At 36.1% G+C, this 19,253-nt stretch overlaps 2 protein-coding genes across 5 annotated transcripts; one reads left to right on the top strand and one right to left on the bottom strand.

The window, feature by feature from the left end:
- Window positions 1-1,841: 1,841 nt before the first annotated feature.
- psmc1a (proteasome 26S subunit, ATPase 1a) lies at window positions 1,842-8,670 on the bottom strand. The gene is made up of 11 exons (XM_051867333.1): window positions 8,466-8,670; window positions 7,933-7,986; window positions 7,499-7,595; window positions 7,270-7,394; window positions 6,210-6,395; window positions 5,883-6,011; window positions 4,372-4,468; window positions 4,084-4,273; window positions 3,063-3,214; window positions 2,699-2,853; window positions 1,842-2,069 (listed from the first exon to the last, which is right to left on the bottom strand). The coding sequence occupies exons 1-11, from the start codon at window positions 8,466-8,468 to the stop codon at window positions 1,935-1,937; spliced, it is 1,323 nt and encodes a 440-aa protein (XP_051723293.1). The 5' UTR covers window positions 8,469-8,670; the 3' UTR covers window positions 1,842-1,934.
- Window positions 8,671-8,685: 15 nt separating this feature from the next.
- On the top strand, window positions 8,686-18,954 carry LOC127498220 (uncharacterized). 4 transcript variants are annotated; one of them, XM_051867329.1, is made up of 10 exons: window positions 8,738-8,947; window positions 9,434-9,582; window positions 9,677-9,793; window positions 9,985-10,137; window positions 11,312-11,392; window positions 11,909-11,985; window positions 15,935-16,140; window positions 17,318-17,553; window positions 17,718-17,893; window positions 18,066-18,954. In XM_051867329.1, the coding sequence occupies exons 1-10, from the start codon at window positions 8,827-8,829 to the stop codon at window positions 18,826-18,828; spliced, it is 2,079 nt and encodes a 692-aa protein (XP_051723289.1). In that variant the 5' UTR covers window positions 8,738-8,826; the 3' UTR covers window positions 18,829-18,954. The 4 variants fall into 4 exon arrangements, with proteins under 4 accessions (XP_051723290.1, XP_051723289.1, XP_051723288.1 ...); XM_051867328.1 differs by having other exon boundaries at window positions 11,807-11,985; XM_051867330.1 differs by lacking the exon at window positions 17,718-17,893 and having other exon boundaries at window positions 8,686-8,947; window positions 11,807-11,985.
- The last annotated feature ends 299 nt before the right edge of the window (window positions 18,955-19,253 follow it).

The following is a 19,253-nucleotide window of genomic DNA, read 5'->3' as shown; positions in this document are numbered from 1 at the left end:
GCGAGACCTACAGTGCTGCCATGCCACATTAAAGAGCGTCAAAACTACAGTTTGAATTTCGTTACAAAATTGACATAATTTGAAAGCTCAGACTTTGTTTCATATCAAAAGTAACAAAGCATTTGCGATTATTGAAAGGTAGGTGCTAGGCTATATAATGTACAGTGGAATTTTGTTCACACATCAACTGAAAACAGCATGGATTAACAGATCTCGGTTGATTAAATTGAGTAATTGATGTTGTCATCCCAGCCCTAGCGTTCACTTGGGGTTGCAAAGACTAGTCGACTTTAATGCTCTGCCATAACGCTTTAAGCTTGGCATCGACTAGTCACTGATCATGGCCAATAGAGGGCGCAACAGAATAAGACATCTTTGAAGTCCACTTATACGCTGTTTCCAAGAGTTAAAATGAGAAATAAATGCATACTCTGAGAGTGCTCCACAAGACATGATTATACTATCTGGATGCTCAATATTATCAGGTGAATGCACATTTTAAACAGCTTATTGTACACGCAAGTTAATCGCTGTTCTAAACTAATGCGCTGCTACTTTGATACATATGATACATGCACACACATACAGGCAGTAGCGCAACACATCTAGGGTTGCAAAGGGGCTGAAAGTTTACAGAAAATTTCCGCGGGAACTTAACCTGGGGAATATTGGAAATATTCCAATTTGGAAACTTAACAGGAATTAATGGGAATTTATAGGAATTTATAAGAATATATGGGAATTTATGGGAATTAATTGGAAATTTTGGGAAATTTATATAAATTTCTATATAAATTTTATATAAACATTTAGTCTGGTCATAACATGAAATAACATAGTTATTTATTTTTTGCATCCAATTCTAATTTAGTAAATATTAAAATAAATGTATTTTTATTGCAGCAATTGTTATGCGTGTTATTTATTTCAGTGTCACATGATCCTTCAGAAATCATTCTAATATGCTGATTAACAGTTGGAAATTTCTGTTGTGCTGCTTAATATTTTTTGGAACCTGTGATACTTTTTTCAGGATTCTTTGTTGAATAAAAAGTTATAAAGAGCAGCATTTGTTCAAAATAAAACTTTTCTAACAAAGCAGCACAACTGTTTCTAACATTGATAATAAATCAGCATATCAGAATGATTTCTGAAGGATCATGTGACACTGAAGACTGCAGTAATGATGCTGAAAATTCAGCTTTGCATCACAGAAATAAATTATATTTGAATATATATTAAAATAGAAAACCACTATTTTAAATTGTAATAATATTTCACAATATTACTGTATTTTTTCTGTATATTTGACCAAATGTGCATGTTAAGGAGGAATGCACAGTGCATGTAGGGGGTGTGGCCTTGATAGCACTGCAGTAAGTAGTGTGCTGTGTTGAATGTGTTTGAGGAATGTGCAGGGTAAAAACTGATAAACTGAAATTGCATAAAATCTGGTTGTTTTAACCAAGATTATGCTGCAAGATTTTTTTCCAACTACATTTAAGTTCCCTGTTATAGGTGAACCTGCAATTCCCTGTTTATTCCCATATATTCCCGTTAATTCCCATGGAAAGTTTCCAGCCTTGAAAATTCCCGGAATTTTGCAACCCTAAATGTATTACATGTATTAGCTTGTGAAATTGAAATAGACACAGTGAAAACATGCCGTCTGTGAAGCGCTAATTAACATTTCGGTCAATGATTGCAGCCCTCCAAAAATTATTTTCGGTTGCACCACTCGGAAATTTCAGTGCATCACTAGGAAACAGGTCTGACACATCCCTAGGCAATGACAGCTGGATCTCTAGATCTAATCATGAGACAATGAGTTCAGTAAAGGCTTAGTGAACTGAAACATTTAATTGGCATTGAGCAAATGAAAAACAGAGGGTTACATCAGGAATAGATGTTAATAACAAAAGGATAATGACATGTTAAAGGTAGAGCCCCTCTGGTGTTCCCTCCTGCTTCTTGTACAGGACGTTCTCTTTCGACTTCTTGAAGTCTTCATTAGTAACTTTCATTCTCCGTTCCCTCAGAGCCATCAGCCCTGCCTCTGTGCAAATGGCCTGGAAGAAAAACACATTAAATCACTATTAAGTACAACAGAGTGCATATACAAATTTGTTCACAATTATTGGTGGCCTTTGTTCAAGTTGTACTGTAGTTCATATTTTAAGCACATTTTAAACCTAAACTAAAATGTGTAAATTCATCAGACAAGGCAAAATTAACTTTATCATCTTTTTCTGCATTCCCTGTGTCCTGTGCCTAATTCCATACTATTTAGTAGGCGAAAAACAGTATGCAAGAGAAGTATTATGCACGTATTCATTAAGCAGTAGGTAAAAAGTACCCGAATGACTTACTACTACCGCCGCGATTCTTCAATATCCCATGAGGCCATGGGAGAGGATTTGTGAATGGCAGTGAAGAGACAACTGACGCCGTAGGTCACATGACAGTGACAATATGGCAGATATTGTCACTGTCATGCCGAATTTCATTCACACTACACACATTCATATACTATATAGAGCATACTTTTAACGGTTGCAAACCAAGTTTCAAACCAAATCTAGTACTTACAATAGAGTATGCAGTTTCGGATACAGCAATTGTTTGTGCATGTAATCTAGCTGCAAAAGAAATAAGATTATGCATCTTTTATTTAATTTAAAAAAGCCTTTGATGCTACCTTGATGTCAGCACCGGAGAGGTCCTCTTTAGCCAGGATGAGGTCATCCAAAGTCACGTCATCTGCTACTGTCATCCTGCTGGTGTGGATCTGAAAGATTCTGCGCTTGGTCTTCTCATCCGGCAGCGGAAACTCAATTTTACGATCAATTCTACCTGTGGAATCACACAAAGGATACACCTACTCTTAGTATACAAAGTAATATATTATATTTAATGTAGTTATGTGCACTTTAAAACAATTGAAAATCTCCACACTAAAGGTTGTGACATCAGATGTTTGTCTCTGGCCAGTGAGTCCACTTTGATTTAATTAGCATGTGAAACCCACAGCAGAAATAAACATAGTGAATGAGTCAGCTTACCTGGTCTAATGAGAGCTGGGTCAAGTGTCTCTATCCTATTAGTAGCCATGATGACTTTAACGTCTCCGCGGGAGTCAAATCCATCCAGTTGGTTTAGCAGCTCCAACATTGTTCTCTGGATCTCCCGCTCTCCTCCAGAATTAGACTCATACCTGCAGTGCAGAAGAACAACAGCAAATATCAGTGTTCATACAGACAGTCTAATCTGTACCTGAGATACACACATGTGGTCGCGCAAGAGTTTTCTATTCAATAGTATGTTCTATATAAATACAATATAGCATAGATGTTGTCAGGGTCAGTTGCAAATTCTACCAACAGCCTCGTTAAAGGATAATACAAATTTTCTGATCTTATTTTTTTTTTTGTGTGTGTGTGAATAAGTGAATGATGTGTAAATAAGAGTATATTTAAATATAATAAAATTCTATTTCAAATAAACTTTGAACTTTCTATTCATCAAAGTATCCTGAAAAAAAGTATCACGGTTTCCATAAAACAATATTAAGCAGCAACTGTTTTCAACATTGATGATAAATGTTTCTTTCGCAGCAAAGCAGCATATTAGAATAATTTCTGAAGGATCATGTGACACTAAAGACTGGAATAATGATGCTGAAAATTCAACATTGACATCACATGAAATTTATTCATGTGATGTCAAAGTTGAATTTTCATTTAAATATATTTTTCAAATAAAGAACAGCTATTTAAATTTGTAATAATATTTCATAAAAGTACTGTTTTTGCTGTATTTTTGATCCAATAAATGCAGCCTTGGTGACCATAAGAGACTTCTTATAAATAGCTTGCCAGGTCTTCTTAGGTAAATGGGAAACCTACTTGGTTGTTTCACATTATTAAGCAAGACACAGTTCTCATGCAATATGGGGAGGAAAAAAAAATCTTTCTGAAGATGAAAAGCATGAAATGGTGCATAAAATGGTATGAAATGGTAAATAAAGCCAGCCAATATGAAAAACAATGCCTAAAACGTGAGCTTCAAAATCCCTAGACTCACCTTTTTGTGCCTATGGCGTCGATCTCATCTATGAAAACGATTGACGGAGCGTGTTCCTCAGCCACTCTGAAGAGCTCTCGTACAAGTTTGGGACCATCGCCCAGGTATTTCTGAATAAGCTCTGAGCCCACCACTCTCAGGAAGGTGGCAGACGTCTGGTTCGCCACTGCTTTTGCCAGAAGAGTCTTGCCTGTACACCCAGAATATGTAATGTCAACATTTTAAGAAACCAGTTAAGAAAACCATCACATGAATGCGATATTGGGTTTTGAGACCCATCAGACTGACCTGTTCCCGGTGCACCGTACAGAATAACCCCTTTAGGTGGCTTTATTCCCATCTCTTCATAATACTCTGGATGTGTGAGGGGAAGCTCCACAGACTCCTATAATGTCAAACATGCCATGGAATTAATTTTGATTTCATGTAATTTGCTGATTTATGTTCCTAATGTTCTTCTGCATGATTCATAGACTGTCTACTTCAGAATTTTTTTGCTGACATAATCAAGTTCATGTGGGCAGAGATAAAATCGGCAATTAAAAAACATTATACTTTTTGAAATGCACTTTGAAATGAAAAGCTAATAAGAACTTTAGAAAAAGTGTCGACTTGGCTTGAACAAAGTCTATATGTTTCTCTTTTTAAAAACTACCTGAGACAGTATCCTTAAATACTAGAATTAAAGATGAGGTTATTGAAATATCAGAGGAGAAATATTAAGGAATGATTTTAGATTCTCAGTTAAATTTTAAAAGTCATGTTAAAAAAAAGATACATAAAACAATTATTAGTTTTAAGGTTTACAGCAGGGGTATTCAATTAAAGTTCCAAGAGGTCTAGTCTCTATATTTCCTTCCCAGTGGAGGTCCCCACAATACTTTTTTGCAAATGTTATACATTTTCATTGGGGAATGTATAACAAAAAAAAAGCAGTGATGTCTAAGAATTTTAGCAATATTTACCAAAAAAAAGAGTAAAGATTTCTCCCACCTATTAAGAAAAGTATGGACCATTTTTATTTTTAGCTCAAAGTAATGAACTACTATTAAAAAAAAACAAAAAAAAAAAACAACGTACATAATCTAATAATGAAAACTCTCATCATGTGCACAAAACAAAATTAACTAGTAAGTTTTTTTGTCTTCCCTTGTCTCTAAATAATCCTCCAAATGATAACATTGTTTATTATGAAATGCTCTTGATATGCTGATTAATAATGCTAAATGTGTTGGAAAAGATGGTTTAGTTAAACGATCAGGGTCATCTGTATGACAGATTCTCGTTTTCTGCAGTGTTTTAGCGAAAGTATCTATTTTGCGGCTCACCATGTTTCTGCTACTGTTGTTAAAATAACCGTGTCATCTGCAGCTCTTAATGTGGTGCTTTAGTGGGGGAGAGAAGCAACGCGCGGAATGGAAAGAGCTTGAATGAAGCATGTTTGGCTCTAGATGAAAATATAACGCCGAAAGATCACTACCATTACCGACCTTGAGCGCTAGTGGTGTGAACCGCTCCATTGTTTTTACGTTTTGCTCACTTTAAACTGTAGAAACAGTAAAATGGCGAAATTACGTCCTGCAGTCCGGATTTGAATACCGCTGGTTTATAAAGGCCCTTCTAGGGACGAGTGTTGCAAATTAGCTTTCGCTATAAGCACTATGACACTTGCATTGGATGGCTATTGTTTCAGTTTTATCTATGTACATCGTATCTGTCCCTATTCAAATAAACCATAAATAAATAAATAAATAAATAAATAATAAATAATCCATTTTATGGCAAGTCTGATCAGTTACCTTGATTTCTTGAATCTGGTTGTCCAGACCTCCAATGTCTGCGTATGTCTCCTGTGGGGCCTTTTCTACTTTCATTACAGTCACCAGAGGGTCCGTGTCATCCATCAGCACCCCGATTACTGCATGAACCTGCAAACATTCACATCACTTAAATTTAATTACGAAACTAATACAATGAATGCATAAAAACAACTATATGGCATAATAAAAATTTTGTAATAAAATTGATTTCTGTAGTCAAATAAAACCAAGTAAATAAGTCAATATTTATGCCTATTATCTTCCAGTTTCTAAAGGTCTTCAGTGATTTTAAAGACTTTCACCAACCTTGTGGTTCAGTAACACAGAGCAGCCGGGCTCTAGAAGATCTTTATCTACAAATGACAGAATGCTGACATAATGTTCAGAGCCCACTGAAGTCGACACAATGGCATGATTATCGTCAATGATTTCCTCCAGAGTTCCCACTGACATGGGCGTCCCTCTGAGATCATCCACTTTAGATCTCTCCTCCTATAAAACAAAACATTATGTTTAGGGATGGGCATGATATTTATCTTGATTTGTTTCTAGACTTAAAGGGTTAGTTCACCCAAAAATTAAAATTCTGTCATCAATTAATCACTCTCATGTTGTTCCAAATCCAAAATAAATGAAGATATTTTTAATGAAATCTGAGAGATTTCTGTCCCTCTATTAAAAGTCTATTGACCCAAAAACACTTTAAAATATTAAAGAGATCGTAGAATAAAGCCATATGAATTGAGCAGTTTAATCCAAGTGTTCTCAAGAGACATGAACATATTTCGAACAATGTTTACAACATTCAAATTTGGTCAAGGAAGCTCAAGTATGAGAATCAATGACATTCATTCTTGTGTATTACGCAGCATATTTGAGCTTCCGCAAGAACCAATGACGTTTGTTCTCACGCATCAAGCAAGTACGGTTGAGCTTCTGTTTATGTTCGCTAATCAATATTTTTATGTAAAATTTTATTTTTAATTCTTTTATTTTTATAAAAGCCAAAATTCAATCTGTTCATCATATAAAACTGTGTGTCTTCAGAAGACTTGAAATAAACCGCTCGATTCATATGGATTTATTTTATGATTTCTTTTTGAATCAAGTTTGGGGTGAATAAACTTTCAATTGAAGGACAGAAATTTCTCAAGATTTCTTTTCATATGTGTTCCAAAGATGAACAAGTCTTATGGATTTGGAACGACATGTGGGTGAGTAAATGATGACAGAATTTTCATTTTTGAGTGAACCATCAAAAATATACTAAATATAATGGGGGGGAAAAAAAAAATATATATATATATATATATATATATATATATATATATATATGAGATAAGACACAATAAAAGTTGTGTTGCACCTCCTGTTTCTCCTCCAATGGTTTCATCTGCTCCTGGTTCCTGATGAACTCCTCCTCCATCAGCAGATAGTCTTTAATTCTCTCTTGTTTGAGGAGTTTCAGTCTGCACTGTGTGTGTGGAGTGACTGAGGAAAAAATGACAGTGACACCTCATGATTTTATGAATCACTATTGTTCATGTATAAGCCTCTCATCAGGTTTGGTCAAGGTATAACAATGTTTATTTTACCCAAAGGGAGTTTGCTAGCAGCATCTGGTCCCTTCACTTTCTTCTTCTTTTTCCCAACTCTTGTAGGAATGGGTGGCTCATATTTCTTTTTCTTATCCTAAAATTAAATGCACAGAAATTAATAATCAGCAGGCAATTCCTGCTGTTTTAATGCTGCATTCACGTGCTATCGGATATTTGATAATTCCCACTTCTGAAGTCATGATTAGGGGCTCATCGCTTTCAAGTTTCGAAAATTGGGAGGGCGTTCATGTGCAATTTTTACCAAGGATTTATTTACAATTTATTTACACATTATTTACAATAACTCCGAGAGCACATGAAGGCAGCATAAATTACTACATTTCTCCAAGACAAATCTCTTCAGACTCTTTTCATGTTGTTTTTATGAACAATTTAATAGTAGTGAGAATATCTGTGAAATAAATACTCGCCTTGTCATCCTTCTTCCCTCCACCAGGGCCTTGTCCTCCACTCTGACTTTGACCCTGTGAAATAAAACACTCATTTAATTTATGATATCCATCATCTACAATGACTATATTTTGCCTATTTATATATTTGATAGATAGATAGACAGATAGATAGATAGACAGACAGACAGATAGATAGATATGTGGCATAAATTTATTATCCTTAGCTTTATGCTGAATGACTTCAATTTTGCCTTAATACCAATACCAATGAGTAATGATATGTGAATATAATTACAAGAATGACCTGACAATATTAATCATATATTTATTCCCTTTTTAAATACTACATAAATTACATTGTTTATAAGCTAACGTACACTAAAAGCTAACTTCCCTGCTTTACTGACTAACAAGCACTCCAATTGAGACAAATGCCCAAAAGTTCTAAATATGTATGTATAATTCATTTCTAGACCACAAATACAAATATTTTAAATATATATTTAAATAAACAATTTAAAAAAGAAAAGAAGTGAAATTTGCTGGCTCACCATCGTCGTTAGATGTCTGTTTCTTCTTCTGCACTAGGAGATCAAGCCAAATGTGTCCTCTTCGCCACCTTCTGGAGAGGAGGGCACATTGACTGAGGTCCTCGGCACTTGTTCGTGATGTCACATACGGGACCGAATTAGTTTATATTGTTTCTAATTATTTATCTAGTTGGTTATTAATTATCTGCTTCTGTTTTTAACGATTTTACACCATTAGAACGCTAGACACAGAAATTATCGCGAGAGTACACTGTTTGCAGATAAGCGCAGTGGTTAGGGTATCGCGAGACTTTCACAGTATGAAGGTTACCGTCTTTGGTGGTTACCATCTTGCTGCGATCCTTCTCACTAATATAAAATAATGGGGAGCGTTGAAACCTTTGAGTGTCTTGAAGATTTCAATACATGTCTTCAGCAGTATGAGGAGGACACGAACACAAAGTTTATCGTTTTGAAGAGCGATCGTGCATTTGGGAAAAGTGGTACGTTTTAAAAGACATGTCATCTCAAGTTTTATGTTTTAATGATGTTTAATATGTTGCTCATACTCAGAAGTACCCCCAACTCTAGATATTTTTTGGCGCGCAACTTGTCCTGCACATTTAGTGCTTTTCTAAACTATTGGATTAAAACAGGTAAAACCGCTTTAGACCTACATTGAATTACATGAACCATACATTGACATGAACAAAAATCACCTAGCAACAAACAAGAACACACTAGCAACGCATTATCAGTGCCCCAAACCTTCTAGCAACCGTATTGCAACTAATTACTAGGACTGCAACTATAAACACTATCTTGATAACTGATTTATCTGTTGAATATTTCTTTTGTGTCATCAGTTATCTTGTCCAGTGCCCTAACAACCACTAGGAACACCTTGCATTGCCCTAGCAACCACTTGGCATGGCAACTGTACAGCTCCACTCAAATTTCTTCTTCTTTGTGTTTTATTCCCAATGTAGATATGACAGTGGAAAAACAGCTGCAGTGGGAAGTGAAGATTGTGCCGTTCAATGGTGTGCCTTTTAAGATTATTGGGAAAAAGACATACGTATGTCACCAAGGAAGAGACAAGCACGCCAAAGCCAAACAAAGACGTCAGGAGAGTAAAGTAAGAGCTTCTCACACAAATGTCTGATCATTTTTTCACTGACCTCATATATCTAATATGACATTTATGCTGTATGTCTTGTCTTCTGGTTCAGGCACAAGGTCATGAATATTCATACCTTAAAACAAGACGCTTGATGCAACCAACAAAAAAAATGGGTTGTCCTGCGACCATAAATGTGATTCATATTGTAAGGTTTCCTGAGTATAAGGTAAAACATTTAATACTGTCAGATCAGTATAACATTTGTGTCAACATCACATTTTTGACTGCATTTGGATACAAAATAATCTGAAATGTATGAAATTGTCTAATACAACGCTTTCGCATTAAGTGTCAGACAAATTTCATGGAAACAGTTAAAGTATTTTTGTGTTTTTTTTGTGGTGTTTGTGTTGCCAGATAACTGAAGATAACCCATACCAGAAACGAGAAAAGTCATCAGCTGTTAGAGAAGCACTAAGACTAGATCCAAAGCGTGTGTGCACAGAAGAAATGTTTGCAGCCAGTTTCCCAGATATTAAGGAGCATCAAAACCACCCCATTGATGGAAAGGTTTGTGCCTAATTGTACACCTTGTATGATTTTGGGTTGTCCCTAACTAAAGATGACCAATCGTGGCAACTTCTGTGATCGTGGCTCCTGTCATACAGTGAGAGCGGTTCAAAGACGACCATTGTCACGGTCTTGCGACCAAAGATAGCCTGCAATAATTTGTAAAAGTATCAGAAATTTAGCATGATCATCTCACAGTGTGTTTGCTACTACGACCTACGTCTACTGACTAGCCAATAAAAATGCAACATATTACGTATTGATCAACACAACATGGCACTAAAACTTAAAACTACTCTAACTCTACTCAAACTCTAGCCATGACCGTGTCAGTCCATATTCTCCTCTTTCGCTTCCTCCTCTTTTTTTTCAGCGCACATAAAAACCACAACTGTCAAAGTGTGATTCATCTTGCTCTATTTGTTTACCACTAGCGCATGCTGATGACGTTTTATTCTTCTATACTAACTTGCGTCGTAGCCTACGATTCAGTAGGTGTCCTCATTGTACAGTCTACATATATGTCATACTGAAGTTTATTAGATCCATGTCATACAGTGTAATTTGTAATGATCTTATAGGATTGCCAAAATCGTTTGTAGCAGGAATTGTAGAAGTTATGACAGATTTAACTTTCAACTTTTTTTAAAAAAATGTAACTTTTGATTGTTCAATTGTTGCCAATGAGTTTTGCTCTCTTTAACAAAAATGTTTCAAATAATACAGTACTGTTCAAAAGTTTGGGGTCGAAAGTTTTGCTTTTGTTCTTTAGTTATTTTAGTTTTTTTTCTGAAAGAAATTAATACTTTTATTCAGCAAGGATGCCTTAAATTGATCTAAAGTGACAGTAAAGACATTTGTAATGTTACAGAAGATTTCTATTTCAAATACATGCTGTTCTTTTGAACTTTCTATTCATTAAAGAATACTGAAAAACATGTATCACGGTTTCCACAAAAATATTTAGCAGCACTGAAGGATCTTGTGACACTGAAGACTGGTGTGATGATGCTGAAAATTCAGCTTTGCCATTACAGAAATAATTATATTTTAAAATATGTTTAGTTTTACTGTATTTTTGATAAAATAACCGCAGCCTTAGTGAGCGTAGGAGATTTCTTTTAAAAACAAGAAAATGTTGTGTATTGTCATTTTATTCTGCTTGAACTTCCAGGAATCAAGAGACATTTGGAACATCATAAAAAAGGTCAAGGCAGGAAACTGGAAGTCCAGTGTAGACCATCATAATCTACAGGTAAAGACTGACACCTGATTGAGGTGCTGTTACAAATAAACTGTGATATGCAAGGTCAACATGAAACCACATTCAAAACATTTTTACTTCTGTAATATGATGTATTTCCAAGTTAAACATAATGCACAAAAAATGTGGGGTGGGATTTGAGTTTATCCACCAGGAGTTGGAATGGTGATGACGTTGTACTGTAGGTGGAGAAGGTTGAAATATTTCGAAGAAAAATTACAAAGACGTTTTTGTTCTTTGGAATAACATGCACGAATGACTCATTCACAAGAGAATGTAAAGTCAATTTGGATTTCATGTTCATGTTCTTTGAACACTGATTATGTTTTATGTTGCAGCCTTGCAGGAATTTTATTATATTCAAAACTGATTCAAAGTGATTAATTGATAGGTTATACGTTGTAGGCCTTGGTAAGCACATGGAAGGAAGAGGGCTGTGCCACTGAGTACAGACCCTCTCAGGAGGAGGAGGATGGTACTGTGGTGAAGATGTTGCTGTGCTTGCAGATGCCATGGCAAAGGAGGCTTATGTTACTGTATGGACAGCATGTGTGCTTACTGGATGAAACCTATCAAGCGGGCAGGTGTGTTGGTGCATTTAATGTCATTTAATGTGTAGTAGTGCAGGGGTTTTCAAACTGGGGTCCGGGACTGGCTTGCTTAGTTGAGGACACTTAATATTCAGCAATATTATTGATTTGACTGCAAGGACACTTATCAAATGACAGCTGAACTGAACTGGATGATTACATCACTTTTCTGCAAAGCTGCTTTTTTTTATAGCTGAATTGTATGGAAGCTTGTTTCTGCCACGGAAATTAAAAAAAATAAATAAATAAAAATAAAAATGAAAAAGATAATTCCGACTTTTTATCTCACAATTCTGATTATTATTTTTTTTCTCACAGTTGCAAGTTTACATCTCGCAATTCTGCCTTTTTTTTCCCACAATTGCGAATTTATATTGCGCAATTCTGACTTTATAACTGTGAATTGCAAGTTTAAATCTCGCAATTCTAAGTTTATCTCACAATTGCTAGTTTATATCTTGCAATTTAGAGTTCATAACGAATTTTGAGTTTATATCTGCAATTCTGACTTTATAACGCAATTGCAAGTTTATATCTTGCGATTCTGATGTTATAGTGCAATTGCGAGTTTATATCTCACAATTCCGACTATTCCGACAGCCTCAACTCTTCTGGGAAGGCTTTCCACAAGGTTTAGGAGTGTGTTTATGGGAATTTTTGACCATTCTTCTAGAAGCGCATTTGTGAGGTCAGGCAGTGATGTTGGCGAGAAGGCCTGGCTCGCAGTCTCCGCTCTAATTCATCCCAAAGGTGTTCTGTCGGGTTGAGGTCAGGCCAGTCAAGTTCCTCCACACCAAACTCGCTCATCCTTGTCTTTATGGACATTGCTTTGTGCACTGGTGTGCAGTCATGTTGGAACAGGAAGGGGCCATCCCCAAACTGTTCCCACAAAGTTGGGAGGATGAAATTGTACAAATTGTCTTGGTACGCTGAAGCATTAAGTGTTCCTTTTACTGGAACTCAGGGGCCAAGCCCAACCCCTGAAAAACAACCCCACACCATAATCCCCCCCCCCACCAAACTTTACACTTGGCACAATGCAGTCAGGCAAGTACCGTTCTCCTGGCAACCGCCAAACTCAGACTCGTCCATCGGATTGCCAGACAGAGAAGCGTGATTCGTCACTCCAGAGAACACGTCTCCACTGCTCTAGAGTCCAGTGGCGGCTTGCTTTACACCACTGCATCCGAAGCTTTGCATTGCACTTGGTGATGTTTGGATACAGCTACTCAGCCATGGAAACCCATTCCATGAAGCTCTCTACGCACTGTTCTTGAGCTAATCTGAAGGCCACACGAAGTTTGGAGGTCTGTAGCTATTGACTCTGCAGAAACTTGGCGACTTCTGTGCACTGTGCGCCTCAGCATGCGCTGACCCTGCTCTGTGATTTTACGTGGCCTGCCACTTCGTGGCTGAGTAGCTGTTGTTCCCAATTGCTTCCACTTTGTTATGATACCACTTACAGTTGACCGTGGAATATTTAGTAGTGAGTAAATTTCACAAATGGACTTATTGCACAGGTGGCAACCTATCACGGTACCACGCTTGAATTCACTGAGCTCCTGAGAGCGACCCATTCTTTCACAAATGTTTGTAGAAGCAGTCTGCATGCCCAGGAGCCAGGAGCTTGATTTTATACACCTGTGGCCATGGAAATGATTGAAACACCTGAATTCAATGATTTGGAGGGGTGTCCCAATACTTTTGACAATACAGTATAACTTACAATTCCGAGATTATATCTCGCAATTCTGACTTTATGATTTGCAATTCTGACTTTATATCTTGCAATTCTGACTTTATGATTTGCAAATCTGAGTTTAAATCTCGCAATTCTAAGTTTATCTCACAATTCCGACTTTAAAACTCACAATTGTGAGTTTGTCTCACAATTCCGACTTTATAACACAGTTGCGAGTTTATATCTCGCAATTTTGAGTTTATAACGCAATTGCGAGTTTATATCTGCATTTCTGACTTTATAACGCAATTACAAGCTTATATCTTGCAATTCTGACTTTATAATGCAATTGCGAATTTAGCCTATATCATGCAATTGCGAGTTTATATCTCGCAATTCTGACTTTATAATGCAATTGCGAGTTTATATTGCGCAATTCTAACTTTATAACTTGCAATTGCAAAAAAAAAAAAAATCAGGATTTTGAGATTTAAAAGGTCACAATTACGTTTTTTACTTTATTCAGTGGCGGGAAAAAAATTTCCATAGAATTGAACTCATTTCATAATTGATGTACTTTACACCATTATTGAACTGAACTGAATCAACACTAAACTGACTTCAGCTGAATAATGACAATAGTCTTTTTAGAGCTGCTTTACAGCAGAATGGAATTGTCTTTGTTTTCATTGATCATTATTACTTTCCTGTTTATTACTGTAAAGCTGCTTTGAATCTGTATTGAATAAAGTGCTTTATAAATAAAGGAAATTTAAATGACTTGACCCCTAGAGGGCCACAAGGGAGTGCTAGGGGGGCCATGGAAATGCTTAGATAAAAGCAGTGTAAAAAATATAAAAATAATAAATTGTTTTTTTTTAATTGCTTTGGTGCAATTTTCACAAGCAATTGGTAAATTTTCAAAATTCTTAGTACTAATATCACAGCAGATCATCAAAAGTACATATTCAGCATATTTTCAATTGTGTTAGTACAGTAAAGTATAGCAAAGTATCCTTTTCACATCACAAAATAAGTGTTTCATCTTTATAAATGTTTCAATGTTTCATAATGCTTTGGTACTATTTTCACAAGTAAGGTGTACATTTTCAAAAATCCAAACTGATTGCACTTGTAACACAGCTAGTCATTCTTTCAAAACCTGATTCATGCTTTCATTCTAGTTGTACAAATTTTTATTCTACATAATCACTGTTTCAAAACACAAGATCATTGTGATATGTAATGAGAACATTTGGTTTAATCACTGAAACACAACAGTATGATCTTCTTTCAGTTTAGTACTTTTAACAATCAGTTCATTCAGTAGCAAACAATGCAAGATACATGTTTCAAATCACCCTTGTTGCTGAAATAATTAGTTACACAGGCCACAGATGCCACATTAGAAAATACACTTACATTACCTAACTTACAGAACTGGCATAAAATCCATAATGTTTGTAATAGTCTATTCAGTGTATTATCAAAAGGTGTGATGAAATGCCTATGAGGTTTCGTGCTAGAACAGTTTGCTGCCAACACAGTAAATGTTCTCACTGTGCCATATGACTGAATCTATACTGTAGTGAGTTACAGTAATGTGGCAGTCTCTACCATGGTAATCTGGTTACAGTATCATGTGGCATACATACTGTAATGTAAAATCATGTGTTGTATTTCACTGATTAAACCAAATGTTCTCATTACATATCACGATGATCTTGTGTTTTGAAACAGTGTTTATGTAGAATGAAAATATGTACAACTAGAATGAGAGCATGAGATCAGGATTTTTGTACTAAGAGTTTTGAAAATGTACACTTTAGATGTGAAAATAGTACCAAAGCGAATAAAAAAAATCTGTAATAAAAAAAAAAAATTAACTAAATAAACAAAAAAAAAAATGATTAAACTACAAAAATGATTAAAATAAATACATTTTGAATTAAATTATTAAATAAACATTTGATTAAAATAAATAACATTTATAAAATATAACTATAAAAATAAATACATTTTGAATTAAATAATACATATAACAGTACAGAACTACAGAGAATAGAAATAAAAACGCAATGTAACATAATCAATACGTTTATAATATTAATTTGTCCACAGTATTATTTGGGTTTTTATACTTGAAAATATATAACTGCCTTTTAAACTATTGGATGGGGGTTTCTCTCATGAGGATGATCATATTTGGGGGTCCGTGGCATCTAAAAATCTCAAAACGATTTACTTGTCTCTGCCTCACAGAAATTCACTGCCGCTCTTCTTTCTGTGGGTGAGGACGAATGTCAGCTATGCTGCTGTTGGAGTGTTTGTCACTCAGACAAAGACTAAAGAAGACATAGCAGAAGCCTTGAAGGTGTTTCAGAAGTGGAATTCAGACTGGAATCCATCACACTTCCTGGTGGACTTCTGTGAGGTGGAAATCAGTGCTCTTGTGGAGGTGTTTAAAGGTACTTTTAGAAGTTTGTAAAAAAGCTGTACATGTTTATCCGTTTAAAAGACAGGAGTCGGCTGTTTTTGTATGTTGTAAGTTTTAAAATTTTGTGATTTTAACATATAGTCTGTTTAAATGTTTTGCCACTTACGTGAGCAACATAATATACAATTCTATTGCTTTAGCCTATATAAATATAAATTAATGAATTGAATTAAACGTTGAAAGATGTGTATAGGAGAATCGCAATGCTGACAAACCATGTTCAGTAACAACTTTTCGATTTGAAATAAAGTAAATGTTGTGTATGTGATATACAGCCACGGATCAGTTGCGCACTGCAAACACGTCATATGTGAAAGCACAATAGCGTGTGCTGCTCCTGCATCGCATACATACTGCAACACGCACTGAGTATGTGTCAAAAAAGGCATTAAGTGCAATGTGAGTGCAGGCCAGCGGGGGAGTGGGGATGGGGGGACAATCGCACTCGAGCTTGGTTCAAGGCAGCCCTGCCTAGTGTGAAATGCATGCAAATAATAAACTTTCATGATGACAAAGAACAGCAATGTCAAGTTAGCGTGATAGGGATAATCAAATGTTTTGTTGGTTTGTAAATGCCCAAAAATGGGCATGTACAACATGGCATAATAAATGATCTGTGGGTATCCTGAGCTCAAACTTCACAAACACTTTCTGGGGACACTTATATTGCATCTTGTAAAAAGGGGCATAATAGGTCCCCTTTAATTGGAAATGTCATTTCGGGCATAATGTTCATGATTAGATCATTTGATTATAATATTGCTGTTAGTAGATACTTTTTTTAAGAAAAATATAAAAAATGTCTTCTCAGATTTTGGACCACTTTTAAATGCTGTTCGAAATACGATGTTCAGAATTTAGAGGAAAATTGAATATCACTTCAGGTGAAGTTTAGTAAAAATATGTAAATTCCTGTGTGTCATATGAGTAATAGGAGCAAGAGTGATTAATACTATATATATTTCAGTTCTTGATTTTAGAAATGTTGAAGGCCATAACATCTGAATGTTAAATTACTCGTTTACGACCACCCAACCTTGTAGTTGTGCAGGCTCTTGCATTGAATTATGAGCCGCATGAGAAGATGGACACAACAAAATCTGTAAAATATTGGATCTGACGAGTGAACAACGTCTTTGTCATTATAGGTTCTAAAGTGCTCCTCTGTGATCTTCACAGAGAAAAGGCATGGATGGAGTGGACAAGGAAAAAGGAAAATGGTGTGACATGTCAGGAAAAGGTTCTTAATCTTCTACGGGCTATTGCAGATTCTCAGACCAATGAGGACTTTGAGAACAGCACTGTTACCCTTCAACAACATCCAGACTGGCGGTCAAACGAGAAACTGAGAAGGTTTCTCAGCAAATGGCTTTGTCATGCAGAGGTAAGCGTATTACTTCTCTGTCGGTTCTATTTATGATCGGTAAGGATGGTGTGAAAACTAGTATGACGCATATTATGCTCTTGTGTTTCCTGAACTAGAGATGGGTAAATGTTTTCAGAAAACTAGTATGACGTATATTATTCTCTTCTGTTTCCTGAAAATAGAGATGGGTAAATGTGTTCAGAAATAAAAACCTGAATGTGGCCATCTTCACAAATAAAGGTGTTGAAAGACAAAAGGATGTCCTGAAGCATTCATACCTTAAAGGTCACAGAAACTGCAGCCTGAGCGAAACACTAATAGTCATTATGAGAGACTTCCTGCCAAAATCCTATCAAAAGTAAGAACTTGATTGTTGTGGAAATTCAAATTCGGCTGTCATATTTTACCGTAACCCAGAAGAAAGAAATGTTGCTATAATATGACCTAGACATGTTTTTTTGAGATTCATTCAATGATTTGGAAACTAAACATGAATTTGGCTAACTAAAAGTCTTGTTTTCCATATACAGATACGTTGAATTAAATACCAAATGCTCAAGTGTCTCACGCAAATACAGCGGAAATGTGCCTTGTTTTCTAAGAGATAGACCAAGAATTATGGCTCAACACATCATGAAAAGGCACCAAGAGTCGCTGCTCTTTAATGCAAGAGACATAACATCTGCTGGGGAGAACGTCTTCAGTGTTCACAGTCAGATTTCACAGGAAGAACATCTGGTGAACTTTGGTAAAGGCGACGAGATGCCTTCATGTACTTGCATGGACTGGCGGAGACATCTTCTCCCATGCCAGCATTTCTGTGCTGTTTTTACCTTAGTTCCTGGATGGAGTTGGGAGAATTTGAGCACTGCGTACAGGAACAACCCTCTCTTCACATTTGACGAGGTTTGCCTGGGACACTCTAGGACAGTTCCTCTGACTTCTGCTGATCTTCAAGTTGAAGAGCTTCTGAAGAAGAATCAGGAGAACAATAATAGTCCAGAGGGAGACAGCTGCACTTCCAGTCCAGAGAGAAGTCCATCTCCTGCTGCTCCCTCAGAGACCATCCTGATCACCCCCAGTGTTAAAGCAGAAAAAAGGGAGAAATGTGCTACCTTGTTAAAGGAGATATCTGATTTGACATGCCACGTACAGGATGGGACATTTCTAGATTCAGTAACTGGTCGCCTTACAGATCTTTTAGAAGATTTGAGGCGACACATTCCCCATGATGACATCCTTGACCTTTCCTACACACCACCATCCAAGAAAACGTGTTCATCAGCCATTTAACACAATCCCAAAAAGATGCCTTGTATCTGGCATAGTTAGTGATGCAGACAACCCCCATAAGTGACTTTTAAGGTGATTTGTGTTTGTACAAATTTTTGTCATTAAATTTTTAATTTTCTGTACCAATTGTAGTACAATTGTGTGGTATTTTGTGTGGTTGTGTGGGTGTGATATTTTGAGTTGTAGTTTCTCTTGTTCTTGAGATGATATATGGCCTCACGTTCTGAGCTAGTAACTGAAAGGTTATAGGTTAAAACCCTGCAAGTAGTGCTGGATCATTGTTCTGTGCGGTCTTGACAAAACCAGCCTGCTGGTAATTAAAATGGCCATCTTGAGCACTTTTTCAGCAGAAGACAGAAGTAAAAGTTATGTTTGATATATACACTTTATTTGATAAAATCTGTACAGTCAAAGTTGGTTTACCA

The sequence above is a fragment of the Ctenopharyngodon idella genome, chromosome 17 (assembly GCF_019924925.1).
Source record: "Ctenopharyngodon idella isolate HZGC_01 chromosome 17, HZGC01, whole genome shotgun sequence".
NCBI classification, from domain to species: domain Eukaryota; kingdom Metazoa; phylum Chordata; class Actinopteri; order Cypriniformes; family Xenocyprididae; genus Ctenopharyngodon; species Ctenopharyngodon idella.
Note: the sequence above shows the minus strand (reverse complement) of the source record. Positions and strands in the feature narration are given on the sequence as shown.